This window comes from Salarias fasciatus, chromosome 23 (genome assembly GCF_902148845.1).
Source record: "Salarias fasciatus chromosome 23, fSalaFa1.1, whole genome shotgun sequence".
Taxonomy (NCBI): Eukaryota; Metazoa; Chordata; class Actinopteri; order Blenniiformes; family Blenniidae; genus Salarias; species Salarias fasciatus.
In genome coordinates, this window is record NC_043766.1 from 14,547,450 (window position 1) to 14,569,684 (window position 22,235).

General features: G+C 41.2%; 2 protein-coding genes across 2 annotated transcripts; both read left to right on the plus strand.

The window, feature by feature from the left end:
* Window positions 1–1,250: 1,250 nt before the first annotated feature.
* lsm4 (LSM4 homolog, U6 small nuclear RNA and mRNA degradation associated) lies at window positions 1,251–6,844 on the plus strand. Its single transcript, XM_030084019.1, has 5 exons — window positions 1,251–1,369; window positions 1,830–1,871; window positions 2,408–2,506; window positions 3,537–3,717; window positions 5,280–6,844. Exons 1-5 carry the CDS (start codon window positions 1,367–1,369, stop codon window positions 5,393–5,395), a joined length of 441 nt encoding a protein of 146 aa, XP_029939879.1. The 5' UTR covers window positions 1,251–1,366; the 3' UTR covers window positions 5,396–6,844.
* Window positions 6,845–19,875: 13,031 nt separating this feature from the next.
* LOC115381481 (transcription factor jun-D) lies at window positions 19,876–21,879 on the plus strand. The gene has a single exon (XM_030082901.1). The coding sequence runs from the start codon at window positions 20,121–20,123 to the stop codon at window positions 20,970–20,972; it is 852 nt and encodes a 283-aa protein (XP_029938761.1). The 5' UTR covers window positions 19,876–20,120; the 3' UTR covers window positions 20,973–21,879.
* The last annotated feature ends 356 nt before the right edge of the window (window positions 21,880–22,235 follow it).

Sequence of the window (22,235 nt, forward strand, 5' to 3'; positions counted from 1 at the left end):
AAAACACTCCAGCATACTCTGAAGGAGACCGAGGGAAATTGTGTCTTCTGAGAAATTCTTCAAATGTGAACATAAAATCTTTCTCACTAAATAACTGATCCACCCATGTGATGTTGTTTTGAAACCAACTGTCCACAAAAAGAGATTTGTTTATACCTTACCTGATAAATCGTTAAATTCTGATCTCAAAGAAGAAAGAAATAGTTGCTAATAATCCATGTTTAATTGCGTTTTATTGTCAAATTAAACATTACATTATCTCAATTAAATACTCTGACCAAATAAACAGTTGAAATCTATACTTTACTATATGTATTTATGAAAATTCAAACCCCCCATTTGAGCTGTAAATTTTTCTATCTTTTTTCTGTTACTTTGTTTTATAATTTTTCATCTTTCGTAGTTGTACTCTTGTCCTGTTTCAATTTGTACTGTTGATCATGTCATATTATAATCAAAATAAAATAAAAATGCACAAGCAATCAAATTTAATTTTACACTGATTTCGAAATCTTGGGAAAATATACTGAATCCAGAATGTATTTACTCTAAAAAAACTTAAATACATTTTTTAAAATCTATTAAAGCTGTATCAATGTATCACAAAATAAAAGTTGTATCAAAGTGTAAACAGTATTTACAATCAGATGGCAATAATTTAAAATGCTTATGAAGCAGTACTTATTCACAGACAATACAGACAACATTTGAAATGTTTTTGGCAAGCCTTTTTACAATTTCACAAAATGTGTTATTTTATCATGAATTTGATAGCCAGTTACAACACATCCAACAAATGGCACTTGTAAAAAAACTTTAAAAAAAATACAAAAATTACACTCATTTAGTGGAAACCAGTCAGTAATTGGTTGATTTGGCACATTGCGAGGAACTTTGTCAGATATAGTTCTTTCTCCTTTAAAGTGATGCTTTCCTTACTTGAAAGTTTTCAAGAAAAAATTGTCTTCGCTTAAATTAAAGGAACTGACAAAGACAACAACGATGTGTGAAAGTGTTAGGTCAGAGTGCAAATGCAAATTGTATACACATACAAAGCGCATGAAGATACCAGAGGAATTCAGAGAGGCTTATCTATCAATTCTTATGTATTTAAAAAAAACAGAAAACAAAACAAAACAAAAAAAAGTAGCACAGAAATAATGTTGATCATGAAATGTGTAGTACGCTCCTGGTGGATGTTATATTTTTCAACAGCAGGGGGCAGCACCGTTGATATATGACCACGGAGCTCCACATATTTCTCGGAAGAAGAAATCGTTTGGTGCGGTGGTTGTTTGAGCGGCGCTGTGAGAGCTGCAACAAACCGAATAAAGCCCTGAAATAAATATCTACATACACCGCCAAAATGGTGAGTATTTTACTCGTTAATCTGTCTACACGGTGTTTTGATTTCCAGGGGTCAATATTGTCCCACTCGCGCGAACAGCACGAGTATTGCAGGGCCACGGCTTGCGCACACGCTAAAGTGAAGTGAGCTGTTCCAAAAACTCAATTTGATTCACAGACAGGCTCTTTGTTTTCAAACCACGGCAGAGTGCGTTCGTGTGTCGATGTAAACCTTTGAATTGGGCTGTTCGGGATGCAAAGTTGATGCCCACTGAACTCTGAACGGAAGTTGAACGTAAGATTTACGGAGCTTCGTGAAGACAAGCGCATGGCTGAGTTATGAGTTCAATAACGAAACCTAAAATACCAAACTGGTCATTTTTCAGCTAACGTAAAGTCTTAATGCTTTCATGTACCGAATAAAACGCCTTGCGAATATTCGAATGTGTGCAACGTGTATTTTCTTCTCTCTCACTTTGCAGCTTCCCCTGTCTCTATTGAAGACGGCCCAGAACCATCCTATGGTGAGATTTACTCTGCATCACCGAGCATTGTCGTGTTGTAACGCCACATATTACAGTGTTCACCTTGTAAATTGAGTAACACTACAAATCTCTTGAATCCTAAAATAGTCCTTGTTCGAATAGCTGTCCATTATGGTGTGATTACCTGCAGTAACACCCCACATTTTGTACAGGACTTGGGTCATGTACACAAAGGATCCTTTTATGAACCAAACAGTTACTTGTACTTGAAATGTGTCTTTTGATGGCTTCCGAGCAAAAGTGGTATTGCAGTAATATCACAATTGAAATCTACCATGTACACACTGCTGACACAGCCTTTTCTAAGTTCAACATCATTTCAGTGACAACCTCCAAATATGGATCCCAGCAAAACAATTCAGGTTAATTAGCTGATTGTCAATTCTCATCTTCATTTGTGTCTTTGAGCAGGTGTAGCTGTGTGTTTATGCCATAACAAAACAAGATGTTACCTTCTTGCAAGGCTCTGAAAAGCTGTTTTTTTTTGTTTTTTTTTTACTGTTCTCTCTTCTCAGTTGGTGGAGCTCAAAAATGGAGAGACATACAATGGCCACCTGGTCAGCTGTGACAACTGGATGAATATCAACCTAAGAGAGGTCATTTGTACCTCCAGGGTAATGCTGAACTCTAATATTTCCTCTCTACAGACACTAAAACTGTGCATAAAGTGTGCCCCCAACAAAAACAAAATCAGTGTTGGCATCTTGGAGTCAAGTAATCATGACATCTTCACATGTGTCCTGTGCCATGGAAAGCATCCTTCTGTAATTTAACTTAAGTTACAACTTGGAAGTGTGTCTGCACAAAATATATTTTATATTAACATCGTTTTATCAGACTGTGTGCAGTTTATTTAATGTCTTGTCTCAAAGTGATGCTTTAAATATTTAGAGTTGTATATAATTGATTAAAGTACACAATAAAAAATCAACTTCTGTTGATTTGACATGAACCTCCCATTTTCTGTTTTAACGGCAGAAGGTCTGTCCATAAAGTTCAGCACAGTGGTGATAGTGAAAGATGAATTTCAGGACTCATGACAGCGTCTGTGTCCCAACAACAGCTTCTCTGAGACTGCTCACCCCTCTCAAGTGAAAAACTCCATGTCATCTGATGAGTTCTGTTCAGACACACATGCATATCCTTCTGCCTTAGGTGAAGTCATAGGACATGTTTCTGCAAAAGTGTTACTGTAACAAGCAACTTTTATTCCTAACATTTTGGCAAAACGTCCCCTTTATGTGGTCCCTTAAAATAACAAGAAATCACTTGAGAAGTTGGAAATGTAAAACTATGTCCAAACACTATTCAACGATCTACATGAGCAATTGAGCACAATCTAATTGCTCATAGATCAGCTGGACAGGGCAGAAAATTGTCAAGGTTTGTTGCAAACTAGCAAAATATTTTTGCAGTTCTGTGCCCCTAGTCCTTTAAAGATTCACTAATGAATAAAGACTTTGCATTAAAAGTGCCTTCTTTATCAGAGGCCGTGCATTAAAATAACAAATTTAACTTGTTTGGTTATGAGAGCATTAATTCAATGATTAATTTGGCAGTGATGTTGCCAGGTACTTAAGTTTCACTATGTCATATATTAAGTAGATTGTTCAGCAGATAAGTTATTTGACATCCTAACTACAGGATGGTGACAAATTCTGGAGGATGCCTGAGTGCTACATCAGAGGAAGCACCATCAAGTACCTGCGAATTCCTGACGAGATCATTGACATGGTGAAGGAGGACGTGGTGTCGAAGGGCCGCGGCCGTGGAGGAGCACAACAGAACAAACAGCAGGGTAAAGGAAGAGGAGGAGCTGGCCGCGGTGAGTTGATGCATGTTGACTTGCATTCACTGATGCTGAAATAAATCGGGGCATATTTTAAATCCTTAATGTTGCTGTTTTTATTTTTTTTTAGAGTCACTGTTTTTAGTTATTCAGATTATTCTGCTCTCTAATGCCAGACTTAATTTAAATTTAATGATTTAACAATTTTCAGGTGTTTTTATGCAGTTGCTACATTTTCATTTGCCCACTTGATTACCTGGGAGGAAGTTATTAAAGGAGCGCAGTCTAATACTGGCAACTGAGGGGATGTTGACCCGAATTGGACGTGGCTGACAGGCTGCTTACAGTACTAACTTCCGCCTCTCGGATGCCACACCGACAGCTGTGAACAGTTCAAAAGATGGCAAACATACCAGTTGTCTTTTAGCAAATCGGGATTAATTTGTCCAGTGAAGATGCAGCAGTATGATCTTTCGGTGAAACGGTCAAACACGACACTATTGACGGCTGCTTGACAGCAGACTGACAGCGTCCTTGCGTCATGCATGGATTTGACATGGTCAGAGACAGCAGCCTCACAGCATTCAAAAATGTGTTTGCCCTTTGAAGTCACATCTGCCTTTACTGCAACAGACGATATGCCCTTATGTAACCTCAGTGCCACCTTGTGTCATGTGAGCAAACCATTTTCCTCCCACAGAAGTAATGCTCTATTTTGTTTTTTTAAAGTGGGTTTACGTGCCCTGTTGTGAGTCTTCTGTGGGACTTTGTATTTGCCCGTCAATCAAAATTTCCCTCATAGCATGAGGTGAAGTTTTTACTTTTTTTGCACTGGTAAAGACCTGCTTCTAATGGTTATGTTGAAAGTGAAATGGAAAGATTCAAAACTGTGAAGCAGCATATTTGATTTTGATGTGACCAGATTAACATCACAATACTAGCGTGAGTAGTGCAACTTAGTTTGTCTCCCTTTCAAAAATGAAATTGTTCTGAAGCCATTTCATTATATAATATGTGTGTGTATGTTTTTTTTTTTACACAGCTATCTACCACCTGTCCACATTGTGTTTATTTTTACCTGCACTCATATCCTTGATCCTTGAATTTATGCATTTATATTTTTCACCCATTCCAAAACCGTTTTGTGGGAAACTGACCCGGTGCAGTGCTCAGCCTGTTGTGCCTTTTTAGAGGTTTTTATCCAATTAACACTGGATGTAGCATCAGCAATAATTTCTTAAAGTTGCAAGAGGGATGCCAGGTTGAAGCAAATGATAGGTGGGAAGACTCCCCTTTGATAAAGTTTTAGAGCCACTTGTTTGAAGTGTCATATGTTGCACTTATAAAACTTGCTCGATTCTGTACCCCTGCACATCTTTTCACTGCTTCTGATGCATCAACTTTGAGGACATGTTCATTTGCTGCTTAATATCATCCACGCAGTAGCAGGAGCCATGGTTCTTTCATTTCATTTACAGCTCAGTAGTTATGATTTTCCACAAGTGTGCATTTTGTGTACCCATAGAAAAACAACAATCAGTATTGCACTGTTGAACAAAATCCTCACAATCATATTTTGGCCTTTGCCCCTTCTCCAGGTCTGTTCGGTGGTCGTGGTCGAGGGATGACCAGTCATGGTCGTGGTCAGCACCTGCAGCAGCAGACATCTGACAGGAAACCCAGCAAGCCTCCAGGCCTGAAGACCCACCACTGACCTAATACTCATCCTGAGAAATTCGTCCTTCAGTAAATTATGATAAAATTTAATTTCTGAAATGATGGCATAGAGTTGCAGGAAGTACATGGGAAGGCATTGAGAGGAGTTTGTGTTTTTGTTAATTTCTTTCGTTTTTTGACGATTGACATCTATTTTAGTATGTTGTTCATGTAGTCATTTATTAGTGTGTGATGCAGAGTTGGAAGATTTCTGGTTTTGTTTGAAGTCATGTGACAGTCCAAGAAGATCCTTTACAGTTTTTTACTTGCGAGTTTTGCTTTTAAGAGGGAGAAAGCCCCTGTCCTGAAGGCCCTTTGATATGCCCCCATGTCTTTGTTGTTTTGTAACATTGTCAGTCCAGCACACTGTCAACTGTCAGCAAAGAGAGAAGACTTCAGTGTTAAATCATTATAATACGACAGGTGGTGAATCGAATTTGACAAAAAATACTTAAATAACTGGTGCCCAAGCTCCTGAGTTTGAAATGGAGAAGTTTGACCTTTGATTCCATTTTTCTTTAGTGAATTATGTTATATTTTATTTAAAAAAGGCCATGAAAATAAACCACTTTTGTTCAAACTGTTGTTTCATTTAAAAATCATGTTCAGTTTGCTGTTTGTGTTGGAATTAAAAAACTGTAATACCAGGTCAAACTTGCAACATTAACTTGTTAAATCTAAATCTGGGAGAAATATCCAACCTGTTGTCACAAGCCTATTGTGACATGGACATTCAATGTATTGGCTGTTTACTTAGATGATAGGTATCGGTATGAGTTCTTGTAAATGCAGTGTTTTATAAAATGTCTATTTTCACTTCTGAGTGTTTTGCTCAAATATGCTGTATTTGTATTTATTAGTTTGGTTGCAAAACAAGCTACCTGTTTATGAGATAGTCAAAAGTAACACTTTCTCCAGTCTTCGTTGCTGCTGTGTTCCAGCTTTTTTGAGACTATTTCAATGGGATTAGCAACTACAGTTGAAATGTGAAAATGTCTCAACATGAATTTTGATTTTCAAGCGTCAATAATCACAAAATTTACAAAGCAGTACATCTTACTGCATGTTATACATTACTTTTCAAAATTGGATGAGTAAATGTCAATAGAAACTGAGTGAAAAATAACTACAGTGAGGGAACTCCAACAACTTTTTAAACAATCTTATTTCAATCTAGCATTTTATAGGTGTTGACATGCTCTCCTCACAGTTAAGAGGTCATTGGTTCAAATACTGTCCTAGGCTTTCTGTGTGGAGTTTGCATGTTTTACCCGTGTGTGTATTTTTCAGTAATTGGATCTGTGATGGGTATTTCTGAAGTTTTTTAGGGCACATGGACTATAGTAAATGATGTATAGAAAAATTACAGCTCTAAAAGTACGCTAAACCCACATATAATATTCCCCAAAATTGAAAGTACTAAATGTCTCTGGAGTCAGTTGAAAACTTGCATTTTCTCAGCTGATTATAAATGTGGTTCACCTCATGACTGAAAGATCAATATGGATATTTTGATTCCCATACTTTGTTGTAAACATAAATACGGTAAATTGGGTTAATGAAACCGAGATTCACCCCATTACTGCTTTTCATGGATACACGGATATACGCTATAAAGTCCACTAGGTGGCAGTGTTGGCTTATCTAAAATGCTTCCATTGAAGAACCCCTATAGCACAATGGTGTTAAGTAATCAAAGCAGCGCTGTACTCCAATGAAGTGCGCGAATGGTTCAAAGAAAAAGCTGTCGTACAGTTTTTCGTATATATAAATACTGTGTGTGTGTGTGTGTGTGTGTGTGTGTGTGTGTGTGTGTGTGTGTGTGTGTGTGTGTGTGTGTAAATGCCACAGAACACATCATCAGGCAGTCAATTGCCATCAAATTCAAACCTAACAATCTCTGACACAGACTGCGTTAATAAGCCTCTCATAGCCTCCTTATGTGAAGTTTGCATCTTCTACCTGTTTCATCACATATTCCAAAACCCAATCTTGTCAAGCTGACTCAGAACACGCTGCAAACGTGTGTGACTTATTCTTTCTTTCTTTTCCCCTTTGATTGACTGGGAACCAAATTTATTATTAGTATTAATATTATTATTTTGTTCTGCAGTAGCCTGCAGCAACCAGGATAAAGCAAGTGAAACAGATGGAGGAATAAGCATTTCTATACAAATATTACGCAATTATTATTAGTACAACTTTACAAATATCACCTATTCAGCATATTTAAAGTTCATTCTCCTGTACATCTACTGATTTAAAAAAATCTAAGAGAGTTAAAAATAATAGAAAACAAAACAAAAAAAAAAAAAACCAACAGCAGTAGAACACCAAGAAAAGAATCGAGAAAGTAAATTTATAAGTGGCAGTGAACTCTTACATGGGTCTAAGTGCATGTGAGGGGAGTGTGAGGAACATTTTCCTCCCAAGTGGTTGCATGCATAATATCAAAGATGGCATCAGTGAGGGAGGAAAATACCACCACTTTCCTCCGCCTCTGAAGTCAGTGCTCAAGAAGCATGCTAAATCATATCATCTCATTGCCAGCATGAATTCTTGACCATGCTAACAGGCTTGGACTGTGTGTGTATGTGTGTGTCGGGGTTGTTGAGGCTGATCTCAGGGCTGGGCTACTGAAACCCTCTCCTCTTCTCTGCCACCCACACATACACACAATTCACCGCAGTCGCCAGCCAATCGCTACCTTGCTTCCTTTCTATTCCTTTTACCTACGTCACTCTGCGTGTGTTGCCATGGCGATCACTGTGATGCTCCCCCCACACTCTGTTTCTTCCCGTATGAGGATGAGGCCGACTTGTGGCTGGTGATGCAGGCAGGCTGCAGACGTCACCACTTCCCCTGGGAAGAGGGCCTATTTTTACCAGTGGGCACAAAGTATACCAAGCTGCCCAGCATATTTATGGAGGCGCATCTAATCCCAGCCTGTCAGGAAGCATCTCGCCCCATGCTTTGGATCTCTCTCTCTCTCTCTCTCTCTCTCTCTCTCTCTCTCTCAGCTCAGAAGGCATATTTTTCCCCCTCTGAGTTGTGAAGTTTTTTCAGTAATCTTTATATATGCTATCTATATATCTGTCACACCAGTTCTGAGGTCAGTTGTCACAGTCACCCAAGGAGTGCCGACCTTCAGACATGGATAGAGAATCTGTGTTTCTGCTATGAGGCCTATTTAGATTAATGGCTGCCTGCTGTGCCAGGAAAGATAACTGTGAAGGAAGTCAGCATGACATCGCCTACAGGCTTCTGACGGGTAATTTTCGAGCCAGGAGATAGTGTATACTCCGTGCTGGAAGGAACTCATTTTCTGAGGGCAGACATTCCATGTTGAGGGGATGAAAAAAAGAAAGTGACTTGAAGCACAGCACACTGATGCAAATTAAATAAATGATAAATAAATGAAAGAGTACTGGTAGCATAACATGTAGTTAATGGAAAACCAGAGGGATTCACATGCTTTTCTCTAGAAAATAGTTGCTTTGGTTTATAAAGAGTAATGTGTGTGAAAAGAAGATTGTCTACATTTTGCAGCTAATACAGTTATTGCTTCAGATCAGTGTTAGTGTTACAGTAAAAATGGTAGAAATGTCAGTAGATGTGTTCACAATGGAAAGACATTTTTGTTAGTGGTATTCTCTTCTTTTAAAACTTTTTTATTGTGAGTGGTATTTTTTTTATTTTAACTTTTACTGTGAGTGGCCAATGACAGGGTGTTGCATCCTGGAGAGGAATTGCATGTGTTTAAGATATGTTGATTTCAACATCCAGCATAGTGTCAAGTATTGGTAAGGTCCACATTTCCATGTGAGACATCTGCAGTTTATCTACAACTGGAGACACATTCAGTAATGAAAGCACCTATCATGCATGTCTGTGGACTATGTGGAGGACAGGACCGATGGTGGCTCTCGTAAAGTAGGAGGGGACTACAGACTGTAGTAGCCAGAGGTTAAAGATGACGGAACAAACCTCTACTAGCTGATCAGTGCTTGCCTTGAGCACTGCTCCTTTGACACTATCTGGACCAGATGCTTTCCTCTTGTTCACTCTACACATGGTGGCTCTGACCTGATGCTGCTGCAACTGGATGAGGGTGTTTTAGTCCAGGAAATATTCCTCACTCACATCTAATGAAAGGAGAAAATATCAAGCAAAACTTTCAGCTGTAACTTTGCTGTCGACCGCCTCTCACCACAGTGAATCCTCAGTGAATCAGTGTTTTAAAGAGTCTCAAACCTGGATTATCATCCACCACTTTGTGTGTTGCTCACACTGCAGGTGAGGAGGAGACAGATCTTCTTGGTGATGCCAGCGCTTTGAAATCAGATGTCTGTCCTGCTCCCCAGCATTTGTGTGACGTCCCTGAAAGCACAGCAGGCCAGGCTGCGCTCCAGAGAAGACCCCCTGCATCGTCATCCCTGGGTGCCCCACTGTCGCTTCAGCAAAAGCCGTCTGCTCAGAGGTAGATTTTTCCCACGCAGGCACCACCACCCCCGCCCCCACCACCAGCACCACCTGCCATTGCCCCCATACCTGTTGTCTTCAGCCCCAACCTTTCTTCCAGCCCCTTTATATTGCAGGCCCCACAAGTCTGGATTCTGGTGCGGATTGCACCTGCTGGCCCTCTCCCTCCTCCTCGCCCCACCCGCAGGGCCTACAAACGCATTGTTGACCGAAACAAGTGTGGTCAGTGCCACCAGCCCTGCACCAAAGAATCTGGACACAGCCAGCATTGTGGCCACACCTACTGCCCGCAGAACGCCAGTCTGCCACTTGACCAGTGGAAGGACGGGATGCAGCAGAAACAGATTCACTCCACTGAATGTTTGTGAATAGTGACTTTATACGGCTTTTAAATTTTTTTTTTTTAATTACCTTGTTAACCCTTCTGTACATAATTAGCTTTGTTATCTCTTTGTGAAAGAACACTTTGATTCAGAATCAACTACAAATGCAGAGCCGAAAAAAGTCAACATAAGTTGTGTCACATGTGAACTCACACAGGGGAGAATCCGTTTTCTTGTTAAATCTGTGGAAAAAGGGTCAAGCTCAAGGTTTATTTCTATAGCACATTCAAAATACAGTACACACTGGCCAAAGTGCTGCACATGTTGATAACACCATAAAAACAATAGAAAAATACAAAAATATAAAAACAATAACATGCAAAAATGTCCAGCTCAGCTTGTGTTGAACGCCAGTGCAAATAAATGTGTTTTTAGCAATGACTTAAAACACTCGATGGATGAAGCAGAACTTATGTTCAGAGGGAGCTCATTCCGAAGTTTAGGTCCAGCGACCGCAAACGCCCTGTCTCCTCTGGTTTTCAGTCTCGATCGGGGACAGGTTAAAAGCAGCTGGTCACATGACCGCAGGGCTCTTACAGGAGCGTACAAACACAACATTTCTGACAAATATTCAGGGGCCAGACCATTCAAAGATTTAAATACAAGCAATAGAATTTTGAATTGAATTCTAAAAGACACAGGGAGTCACTGAAGTGACTGCAGCGCAGGAGTAACATGATCGAAACACCTTCTCCCTGTGAGGAGGCGAGCAGCCGCATTCTGTACCAGCTGTAGGCGATGAATGGATGAAGCAACCAGACCCATAATACATTGAATTGCAGTAATCCAGACGTGCCGTAATGAATGTATGAATTAGTTTTTCCAACTGGTCAGAGGGCAAGTAATATTTCACTTTGGTGATCGGTCATAGCTGAAAGAAGCTCACTTTCACCACAGCACTGATTTGCTTCTCTAGTTTAAAAGAAATGTCGATCATGACACCGAGGTTCTTTATACAAGAACTGTGAGGAACTCCAAGGCCAAATGCAGGAACAGGTTCACAAAACACAATTGCTTCAGTTTTGTTCTCATTTAGGTTCAGAAACAGCAAATCTTTCACTTCCTTCAGACAATTTTGAAGCAGTGTGTCCGTTGTAAACATGGTGAATGGTGAAATTAAGTCCATGCTGAGATTAACCGCTTGTTTTGTTCGTCTTGATTGTATGTGTCGAACTTCTGTTTTTCTGTAAATAAAATTGATGGCTAACAGTCTTCCTCAGCTTAATTCTAATATTTATCCTTAACATTTCATTATGTACAGGACAGGTAAATCTCCTGTTACTTGCTCATACGGTGACAAAAACCAGCCCTGTACTTTAATAAATTAATAAGACTGTGGTGAAAATAAATATTGTTGTTCACTAGCTATTTATGAAACTTCATTTTAATGGGAAATCCTCTGTGAGACTGCGCCATTTACCAATGCAATCATGTCAGACCATTTCTTGTTTCAGTCTTTTCTGTTTATTACCAGCCTTTGTGTGTAGTGCAACAACACTGTTAAAGTTAGTTACAGTTCATATAAGATGCAAAAGTCTTTGTGCAAACAAATATCACTGCAACTATATAAAGTACGATTAGATTGTGCATAAACAAATAACACTGCAAGTAAAATGAAGTTAAACAATGTGCACCTTGCAGTCCACCAGTGTCCACACAACTAAGTCACAAAACTTTGCAGCCGTCACAAAGATTTGAGTCTGTCTGGCTGTAGTATTTGTGTCTTCTTCAAGACAAAATGCCCATCACTGAAGTCCAGATTAAAGTTTGTGCCCTGACAAGCCTGTAGTGCCATGTTGCTGCGATGCTTTTTTTTTTCTTTCCCTGAGATGCTTTGATGGACATTTCACTTCCAGGCAGCCTTTTCTGCAACAGGAGCAGTAAGTGAGCCCAACCGGGTCTGACCAGGGTCCAGCTTGTCTTGGTACGGTCCGTCCCCTTTCTGTTTCGGTCCATTTTTCCTCGTGTTTACTTCTGTCTGTCAGAGCACAGTACGTGATCATACGCGGTAAATGCGAAAGTGCTGTCCAGTATTGCCCACAATGCATTGCGAGATATCACGTGTTGGGCTCGAAAGGACAGAAAAAGCAGCTTGAGAGAAACAAGCAGCTTTGGACGTTGGTTGGAGTTGGGTGTTTTTTTATCTTTCATCAGGGCACTTTGACACGCCACATGAGAACGTACACAGGCGAGAAGCCGCATTCTTGTGAAACGTGGGAAATGTTTCAGTGATCCCAGTTCATTGACGCGTCACAGGAAAACTCACAGATGAAGCCTCAACACTCTGGGAGGAAGTTCAGCTTCAGCACAAAATCACAAAGTATCCTCCCATTCAGTGGAAACATGAATTTGCTTTAGGAAAATTTGAAATGAGAAGAATTCAATAAATTTGTTGTTTAATGAATCGTGAAGAGAGACATTTCATTTATTTTTCACAATGACTGCTATTTTCTATTTGGAACAGTTATGTTAAAAGTCTTGAGCGGATTTGACCTGAGAAGAAATTGAAATAAAATGTTTCTGATTTATGTTTTGTTGTTCTGTTTGTTTTTTTTTAATTTATATGGATGAGTTGTAGTTTAGCTTTTGTCATGCCTACTCCATTGGAGCAGGCCTGTTTTCTGCGTCCCCCCCCCCCCCCCCATGCCCACTCCATTGTCACTATGGAGCAGGTCTGTTATCTGCCCCCCCCCCCCCCCCAACCTCCACCCCCCACCACCTGTAGGTGAGCAGGCTGTGTGGACGGCTTGTCAGCGAATTGGAGTCACCTGTCCAGAGAGTGGCCTCGTCTGTCCCGCTTGTGCTGCTGCCTACTTAAGCTGGCTGCAGTCCACTCTCCGGTGCTGGATTGTTGCACTCTCTGAGTCAGTAGTACCAGGGTTTCTGTATGTCTAGCCTTCTGTTCATGCTGCCACTGACTCTGTACCTTCTCTGCTGCAGCCTGGTCCGCCCCTGTCCTTCCCTCGCCTGACACCTGCTCACCTGGCTGCAACAGAAGCAGCACCTCGTCTCTCGGCCCTCTGACTAATTCTGATAACTCAGTTCTTAAATAAACCTGTTTCCACTCGTTTTCTGTGTCTGGCTGCCTTCCGCACCCGAGCTTCCATCTCATGACCAGTAATAGCTTTTCACTTTGTTGATTCTACAAAGATAAAAATTGTTTTCTGCTTTCATCCAACACTTACCTGCTGAAACAGTGTCTGAAAAATGTTCATGATTATACTCTACTCACAAAGAGATGTCTGGCATTTGGGTGAAAGAGGACATTATCATACTTTATTGGTCCACATGAGAACCCACACAGGTGAGAAGCCGTTTTCTTGTGAAACGTGGGAGATACTTCAGTCAGCATAGTTCAACGCTGCATCAGATGAAGTCCCACAAAGAGATGAAGTCATCAGAATCAGCTTTTATTGTACAGCCAACAAGGAATTTGTGTCAAATTGACTCTATACCATGAGGATGCTGAATACCGAAGATTAAGGAACGAAGAAACTATCAACATTCTAAAATCAAGTTGAATACAGTGTATCTACAAGGCAGCAGGGTTCTACATGTAAAAACTAGTGAAAATATTCTCCAGTATGTGTTATTTTGCAGCAGTTACTGAGTCTGTGATTACTGAGAATTCATGAGGAACAATAGCCTGGGTGATGAAACTGCGTGTCTGGTGTTTTTGGTATGCAGTGCTCTGTAACACCCACCAGATGGAAGGAGTTTACAGTGTTTGTGTGTGGGATTTAAGGGGTCTGCAGAGATGTCACCTGCCCACTTCCTGATCCTGGACAGGTACAGCTCCAGGACAGAGGGCAGGTCGTGCCCTGTTCGTCTCTCTGCAGACCCGATTGTCCTTTGCGGTCTGCTCCTGTCCTGTTTGGTGGCTGATTCCATCCAGGCAGTGGTAGGATTGCAGAGGACAGACTGGATGTTGTGGAGGGTGTTCCTGTGAATCTGCAGGACGTACAACCTCTGCCGGGGGGCCTTGTTCTGTACAGAGGCTAAGTCGGGGGTCCAGACACTGTTGAGGCTGTGTTTGTTTCTGGTTTGTCATAAAAATGAGACAATTACAATAAAGAATCTTCAAGAAGCTTATTTCAGTTGTTTTTCTCACTCGACTGCTTTATTGTGTTTTGAAAACTGTGACGTGAAAAATGTGTATGAGCAGATGTGAACTTTGAAGAAATGAAAGTAAAATGTTAATAAGAATGTAGTGAGTTTTGTGATTCAGTGTTTGGTTTTCCTTGAACATCAATCAGTCATACATTCACTCCTCACTGTTTTTACTCTACATAAGAAAAATGCTTCTTGCTTTCATACAACACATACCTGCAGAAACACAATGTCTGAAAACATTTGGAATATAATATGTCTGGAGCATATTTTGATACTGATTATATACTTGTGGATCAGTGAAAGCACGACTGAAATACAGATGGCACCAGGACCAGTTTGCAAAACTAGCTCTTTAATTCTGTGAAATACCAGCAATAACCACTGAACCACAGAGCAGCAGCAGTTTCCCTTCAGATGTGATCAAGCACCTTGTCCTCAATCCACATAAACCCAGGCTTTACATAGTTAATCCATAACACAAATGCAAAGTATTGTATCTTCAGACATGCGTAGGCTCTATAACAGAGAATTGACTAATGTGCTTTTCTATCAACTGAAATATGTGGGTGGCAATATGAATCTTCCAAACCACAAAATCTTGGTTAGAAGGAAATAACTGTTTCCGCAGGTTGTCATTTATATGTTTCAGTTTCAAGTTTTAACTGGAAAATGGTTGGAAATGTTTTTGAGGTCAGTATTTCTCTCTGATTATTTTTATCTATATTGTCAATTAACATTGAATCACAAAGAAGATATGTGTTGAGCCTGTTCACTTTCAAATCTAGAATTGGGAGTAATATACTCTGGACTCTAGACTTTATTAGATTATATCAAAAGGTCAATCATTTTCAATAGATCCGGCTTCACATTAAAAAATAGATAGACATGCCATTCTTAGTGAAAAACTTCAGTGACGAAAAAGCAAATGAGTTTGTGAAAAAATGATACAAATGAATGAATGAATGAATGAATGGATCAGTACATCAACAATGCACATTTAGATAGAGGCTGAATGTAATCCAACTCAATGGCATTTGAGTGGGAACATATGTGGTGAAAATATTCCTGCTCGTGTTCTGTAGAGGACAAACTACCGGTAATTGAATATCACATGTTTTTGTTCCTTTATAGATGTAAAAATGCAAATTGCACTGAAGTTTAGTTCTGAAGCATCTGAGAGCGTGTCACTGTGCTTTTGAGTGGGCACAGATGTGTTTTATGATAACCAACATGATACACACACACACACACACAGAGAGAGAGAGGAGAGAGAGAGAGAGAGAGAGAGAGAGAGAGAGAGAGCGAGAGAGAGAGAAGCGATGCCTGTCATTTTAATGTTGGTGATGAATGGGGAACTTCACCTACACTCTGAAACTACGTCATCAGGCGCCGTGGAGAATTTGGTGGGATTCATATGAAGACACATCAATCTATATTTGACAAGAAAAATATTGCTTACTGTTTATGTACTTCATTTTATTCTGAATGAACATAACACACGAACAGTAACATAAACACGGCCTGAACAGTTATCAAAAAAATGGATGTAAAACATTTGATTCGTATTACTATTATTATTTACATATTCTGAAAAGTTTTTCTCACATTGAGTTTACAATGTTGTGCTGGAAGAGAGAACAGATATTTATTTCCAGAAAATAATTCAGAGGACCACCAAGTACTCATGCTTCAACATCAGTCACATGTTGCTCAATATGTAAAACAATTATAATGTCTTTGGGGCGTGGAAGAGGGTGAGCTGTTCCACCTGATGCCGAACATTCCTCACAGCTCATCCTGCTGTGCCCAAACTTGCAGACAACTTTCCGTCTTTGATGAAAATCAATGTCAGAGACTACGCTGTACAGTTCACCTTCGTTCTGACTCATGTGTGAAGAATTTAGAGCATTGAGGAGCTATGTGATCCACAGTTATTCCTGATATTGCTAATATCCCTGCTCCTGGGGAAAGTACCCAATTTCTAGTCAAAAATATATTTACTTCCAGGCCTAATCCAATCATGGGAGAAAGAATGAGCTGTTTTACCAGATTATTGTCCTTAATGCAGTAATGCCATCAGCTTGATTTACTTATGGGATCATGTTTTTTGGCATTTTTAACAACTGAGCAACCAAAAACACTGCTTTCAACATAATAGTATCAATCCAAACATCAGTGTAGGCTAACCAAACTAAACAGATTCTCCAGCACACTCCAGGGAGTGTCAAAGTGAAATAGGAATGAACAGATGGAAGAGCCACAAGATGTGTGCTGATGGCGTAGTCAAACATATCAAAACTATAAGGCATTAGCCATATTTATTCACAAAAGATACTGTGTGTGTGTGAGAGAGAGAGAGAGAAAGAGAGTGAGAGGGAGAGCAAGAGAGAGAAGGAGGGGTACTTCCTTTGCCTCAGATTGTGAGATATGAGGTGGCATATCATCTGCTATGTGCAGCTGATCATTCCCCATACAGAACTACAATGGACAACAGAGGCAGTCAAGCAGCTGGCCAAGGTGAGGTGTGCTACAGTATCACTGCAGTCAGTTACAGATGTACATACACCTTCAGGCTACTCTGGTCTTTTTGTTTTTCCACAGAGCAGTATCTTGTCTCAGCCACTGATCTACACTGCATTTCTCTGTGTGAGTTTTTACAGTTCATGAGTGCGGTATTAGTAAATACATGAATTGGATGCCTGTCTGGTACGAAGGGCCCAAACCCTGTACCATAAGATTACAGTCTGGAAAATTACAGGCATTCACTGATTTATAAAGTAGCGAAAATCAATGTCCATAAACAAGATAATTTTATTCCTTTATCGATACATTTTGCCCATGTCTTACATCGCTTAGTTATAGAATTAAAGGGAAGAGACAACAAGGAAACATGTGGGTGTGAGAGAGGCTGTTGTACATCCTTTTCTAGCTCCTGCCTGCAGGCTCAGCAAGCACCCCCACTCTCTGCACGGTTATACAGCTCTTAGACAAAAATATCTCTCCTCTGTTGGTTAACCCTCCCTCCCTCCCTCCCTCATCTTCACCACCATCCACTCCCCACCTTCACTTCCGCTTCAGCATTAGGAGATCCGACGTCACAGGGCATGTCATGTGATCCACCCGCTCAAACTTTGCTGTAATGGATGGGGCCTACCTGTGACGCACATGGATTGTCTGATTAACTCTTTAAGAATCAACCACCTCAATGGACTTCAGCTCCTTTGCATCAGGTTCCAGACACTTTGGGTAACTGATCAGCTGAAATAAAGGGTGCCTGATAAAGTGATGTCTCTCTGTTTCTGAGCAATGTACCAAAATAAAAATCACATTTAAAAAAGACTTGTAACATTAGTGAACAATACCTCTTCAGTCCATGTTAAGGAGAGATTATCCACTTTATTCATTTATTTATCTTTTTTATTTTTTAAGCTATATTTTCAGCTGTTTTGACTCCTTTCACTGTATACTTAACTGGCATTCAACTGAAAACGAATATAAAACAGCATAAACACTAATGAAGCTTGTCGATTACGAGGTTTAGTTTGAAAGATTATCAATCCATATTATATTAAGCTTAAATAAACAGGCTTGTGATGTATTTCTACTTAATCTAAGCAATAAACTAAAAAAAGGTACTTGACTGTTTTTTTGCTCTGAATTTAAAAGTGACAGGAAACCTTGAAATTCGTCACGGAAAATGAAAGAATCTAGATGGGAAATCCTCTGAGTGGAAATTGTGCAAACAGCTCGTGTGACTGTCTTGTTATTCAGAATGGATCAAATCTAAAATCAAAACTAGTAAACTGCTCACTGACCAGAGGAAATGTTGAAATCGTACCAGTTTCAGATGCGACTTCTCCATTTGCTGATGCCCAGAAATAGCGTCTTTGCTGTTTGCATGTGAGAAAAACTCATACTCTGTATTCACACACGATAACAAGTATGTCTTTCCAGTGCAAAATGACTGCTGTTACATCCTGCAGTTTAGTTTTTGTCAAGTTCACATTTAATTTAAAGACAAAATACACATTTGTAATCTCAACAAATGATGTTTATGGTTATGCCAGTTGTTTATTCACAGTAAACATTGTTCCCTCACATCACTATCTGGAGTTTACCTCTCCTCACCACAGTAATAAAGCTGCTACCAAAGATCCTCTATTGGGGAGAATTGAGTGACTCTCTGCAAAGCAAAAGCTCATTCTTGACATTTCTGGGTTTCACCATAAAATACATCTATAATTATTAATAATATCATCACATGTTGTTATTTTACATTTCCTTGATTATACTAATACAATCAATACTCATAAATGCACTACTCATAAATAAACTCCAATCATCTGGAGTTCAGATTATCTTATACGGATGAAAAACATCAAGACCAGACTGACCAGCAGGAAAAGAATTGAGTAAAGTCAGGATCCAACCTGGACAGTTCGCCAGTCCATCACAGGGCCAACACAGAGGACAAGGACAGACAACCACACACTCACATTCACATCAACTAAACTCACATGCATGTTTATAGACCATGGAAGGAAGCCAGGAGGAAATCCTCACACGGGGAGAACATGCAAACTCCACACAAAAAGGCCCCAGACTCCAGCTGGTATTTGAGGCATGGCAATAAATGATTATTCCATTCATAATATTTCAATAAAAATGCAAATCATGTTGTTTTAAAAACTAATACAATCAGTTCATTTGAAAAACAGTCAAAGTAAACACAAGTAACTGATGATATTACTGGAGACAATCTAGTTGTGTAGATTTTCTGAGATAACACAATTTATAGTCTAGGTTGCTGTCTGGCCAAAATTGAATGCATTAAAACTATATAAGTAAATAGCTAGATAGCTAAATAGCTAGATAGATAGATAGATAGATAGATAGATAGATAGATAGATAGATAGATAGATAGATAGATAGATAGATAGATAGATAGATAGGAAGCCCTGAAATGCACTCATTTAAAGGATGCACTTGAAAAATCCAAACATAATTTAAAATGTTTCTGTAAAACAAATGATGAACAAGATACATAGCTTATTTGTCAACTTCTGTAAGTCCAGGACTTTGTATACTCTCTAAAGGATTAAAAGCAGCATAGGCAAGATAAATCCAATTGATAATATTTATTTCAATTTATTGACTGTGTATAAAATATCCAGACTGTCTTGATCCTAATGTGCAGAACAGTCCAGGGTCAGGGGGCAAAGGGGGGAGGTAGTGGACTGAGTTCAGCATCCTGACAGCCTGCATGGGGGATGAAGCTCTGGAGCAAGCCTAGACGCTCTTGGATGAAGCATAAATATTGAATTGATCGGCTTCGCATAAATGTGTACAATAATACGTAAATGTACAGATTTGTATTATAATATTTATGATTCCAACCAAACAGGCACGCCGGGAGCTTTGAACCCCTGAATTGATGCCCAGAGTGGGCGCTCGCTGCTGTCTCCTCCTCTTTGTGAGGCTCGTCCCTTTATTCAAATAAAAATGTGGAAAACGTAATTTCTGCCCAATGCGCGCGCTCCGATGTGACATAACGGAACGTGCCAGGGTAGAAAAGCTCGCGGCGGTGCGCGGGCGTGCATCCAGACGCAGCTCGGGCGCGGGAGCGGGAGCGTGTCCCCCAGCAGCCTGAACCACGGAGCAGACGTTTCTCTGTCCTCGGCTGTGTGGCGGTATGGGCAGGACGCCGCAGTGAGCGCCTCTCGCACCTCTGACTCGCGGAAAATAATGATGAAGAAGGACATCGGTTTGAGCCTGGCGGACGACGCGGACCTGAAGCCGCACCTCCGCGACGCGGAGAGCATCCTCAGCTCCCCGGACCTGGGGCTCCTCAAGCTGGCCTCCCCGGAGCTGGAGCGGCTCATCATCCAGTCCAACGGGATGGTCACCACCACGCCAACCAGCTCCCAGTTCCTCTACCCGAAGACGGTGACGGACGAGCAGGAGTTCGCGGAGGGCTTCGTGAAGGCGCTGGAGGACCTGCACAAGCAGAACCAGCTGAGCGGAGCCGGGCAGACCGGCGGCAGCCTGGACCTGGGGGCCAACATCGCCCCGGTCACCGTGCAGCCGGACCTGCCGGTCTACACCAACCTGAACAGTTACGGCAGCGGGCCGCTGGGGACCACCGTCAACTACTCCACGGACACGGTCCCCTTCCCGCCGCCCCCTCCTCCACCTCCTCCGCCTCCACCTCCTCCGTCACATCATCTGGGGGCAGCCCCGCCGCAGTCGGAGCTCTCTCGGGTCCAGCCGCTGAAGGAGGAACCCCAGACGGTCCCAGACGTGCAGAGCTTCGGGGACAGTCCGCCGCTGTCCCCCATTGACATGGACTCGCAGGAGCGCATCAAAGCCGAGAGGAAGCGGCTCCGGAACCGGATCGCAGCCTCCAAGTGTCGGAGGCGCAAACTGGAGCGGATCTCCAGGCTGGAGGACAAGGTCAAGACGCTGAAGACCCAGAACACCGACCTGGCCTCGACGGCCAGCCTGCTGAGGGATCAGGTGGCCCAGCTGAAGCAGAAGGTCCTCACCCACGTGAACAGCGGCTGTCAGCTGATGCCACACGAGGTTCAGGTGCACTAGTGGAGGGACGGAGCTGCGAGGAGGGGGGCGGACTGACCTGCATGCAAGCCGGACCAACTTTCTTCATGCTGGGTTTCTCTGTGCATCGTAGCCCGGGTGTGTGCCCCTCCAAGTACCGCCAGATCACCAACAGGCGTCAAGAACCTGCCGTGCAAAACCTGGGAGGACGAGATGTGTCGAATTGGATCTTCACTGGACAATAATGTGTTCCTGAAACAATTTCCTGACTCTGCCAGGAAGAGCAAATAAGCTGCGTTTGGGAAGTGTTTACATAAATAATTAGTTTTATTTTGTCTGGGCCATAAGAAGGGCATTTGCCTTTTATCATATTTGACATGCTCTGCCTCTTACCAGTGAGCAAGGCAGCAGCACACTGGCATTATCTTAATGACATCTGGTCATGGACGTTACTGATGGATGAGAGGCACTTTTTAAGGAGCTATATGCTAAACTTGGACGGCTGGCACACAAAACAAATAATCTCCTGTAAAAATGTTTACAGACTGTGCATTTACAGCCAACTGGACCAAACAGAACACAGTGTTTCTACAGTATATGAATTGGCTGTGACAAAAGATGCACATACGCCCCTGTCTGATTTGTATGAGATCATCTATAGCCTATTTACAGTGAACATCTGTAGGAAAACGTCTGCATGTTGACAAACTCGAATGTTGCCCACAACCGGGTGTCACAGGGAGCAAATAAGCAGTGTTTATATCATCTTCAACGTTCACACGGTATTTTATTTTTTGTACTTCAACTGTGTTCCTATTTCATTGTGTTATTGTTTCGGTTGTAACCTTTTCTGTTGCAGACTGTTGCTATCACCTTTGGCCTACAGTTATTTGGCTTCATGCCATTGTGTTCTGAAATAAAGCTGCTCAGCAATAAACAGCATTTTCTCCTGTTTCGGCCAGTCCTGCATTTGCATGAAGCTGCTGTACACCACATGCTGAGAGTGGACGGGTGGCCCAGGCCTTCAGTAGTGTACCATGTTAAATATGTCCTGTCAGCAAGAAGGTTAAGGCTGCTTTTAATGAGGGATGTCAGGAGTGCTATTGACCATGATTGTAACAGAATGTAGTAATGGTAGACAAACAAATTGTTATTCCTGGATAAAGCATTAGATAATTGTTTTTGGACTATTGCCTCTTTTTAGGAGTCTTAGTAATAAAGTATGTGAGGTTGTGTAATGGTTTTGAAGTATTCTTTCTTCCTCTGAAGTGTTCCTCTGCACCCTGTTATTACTTGGAGTTTCTC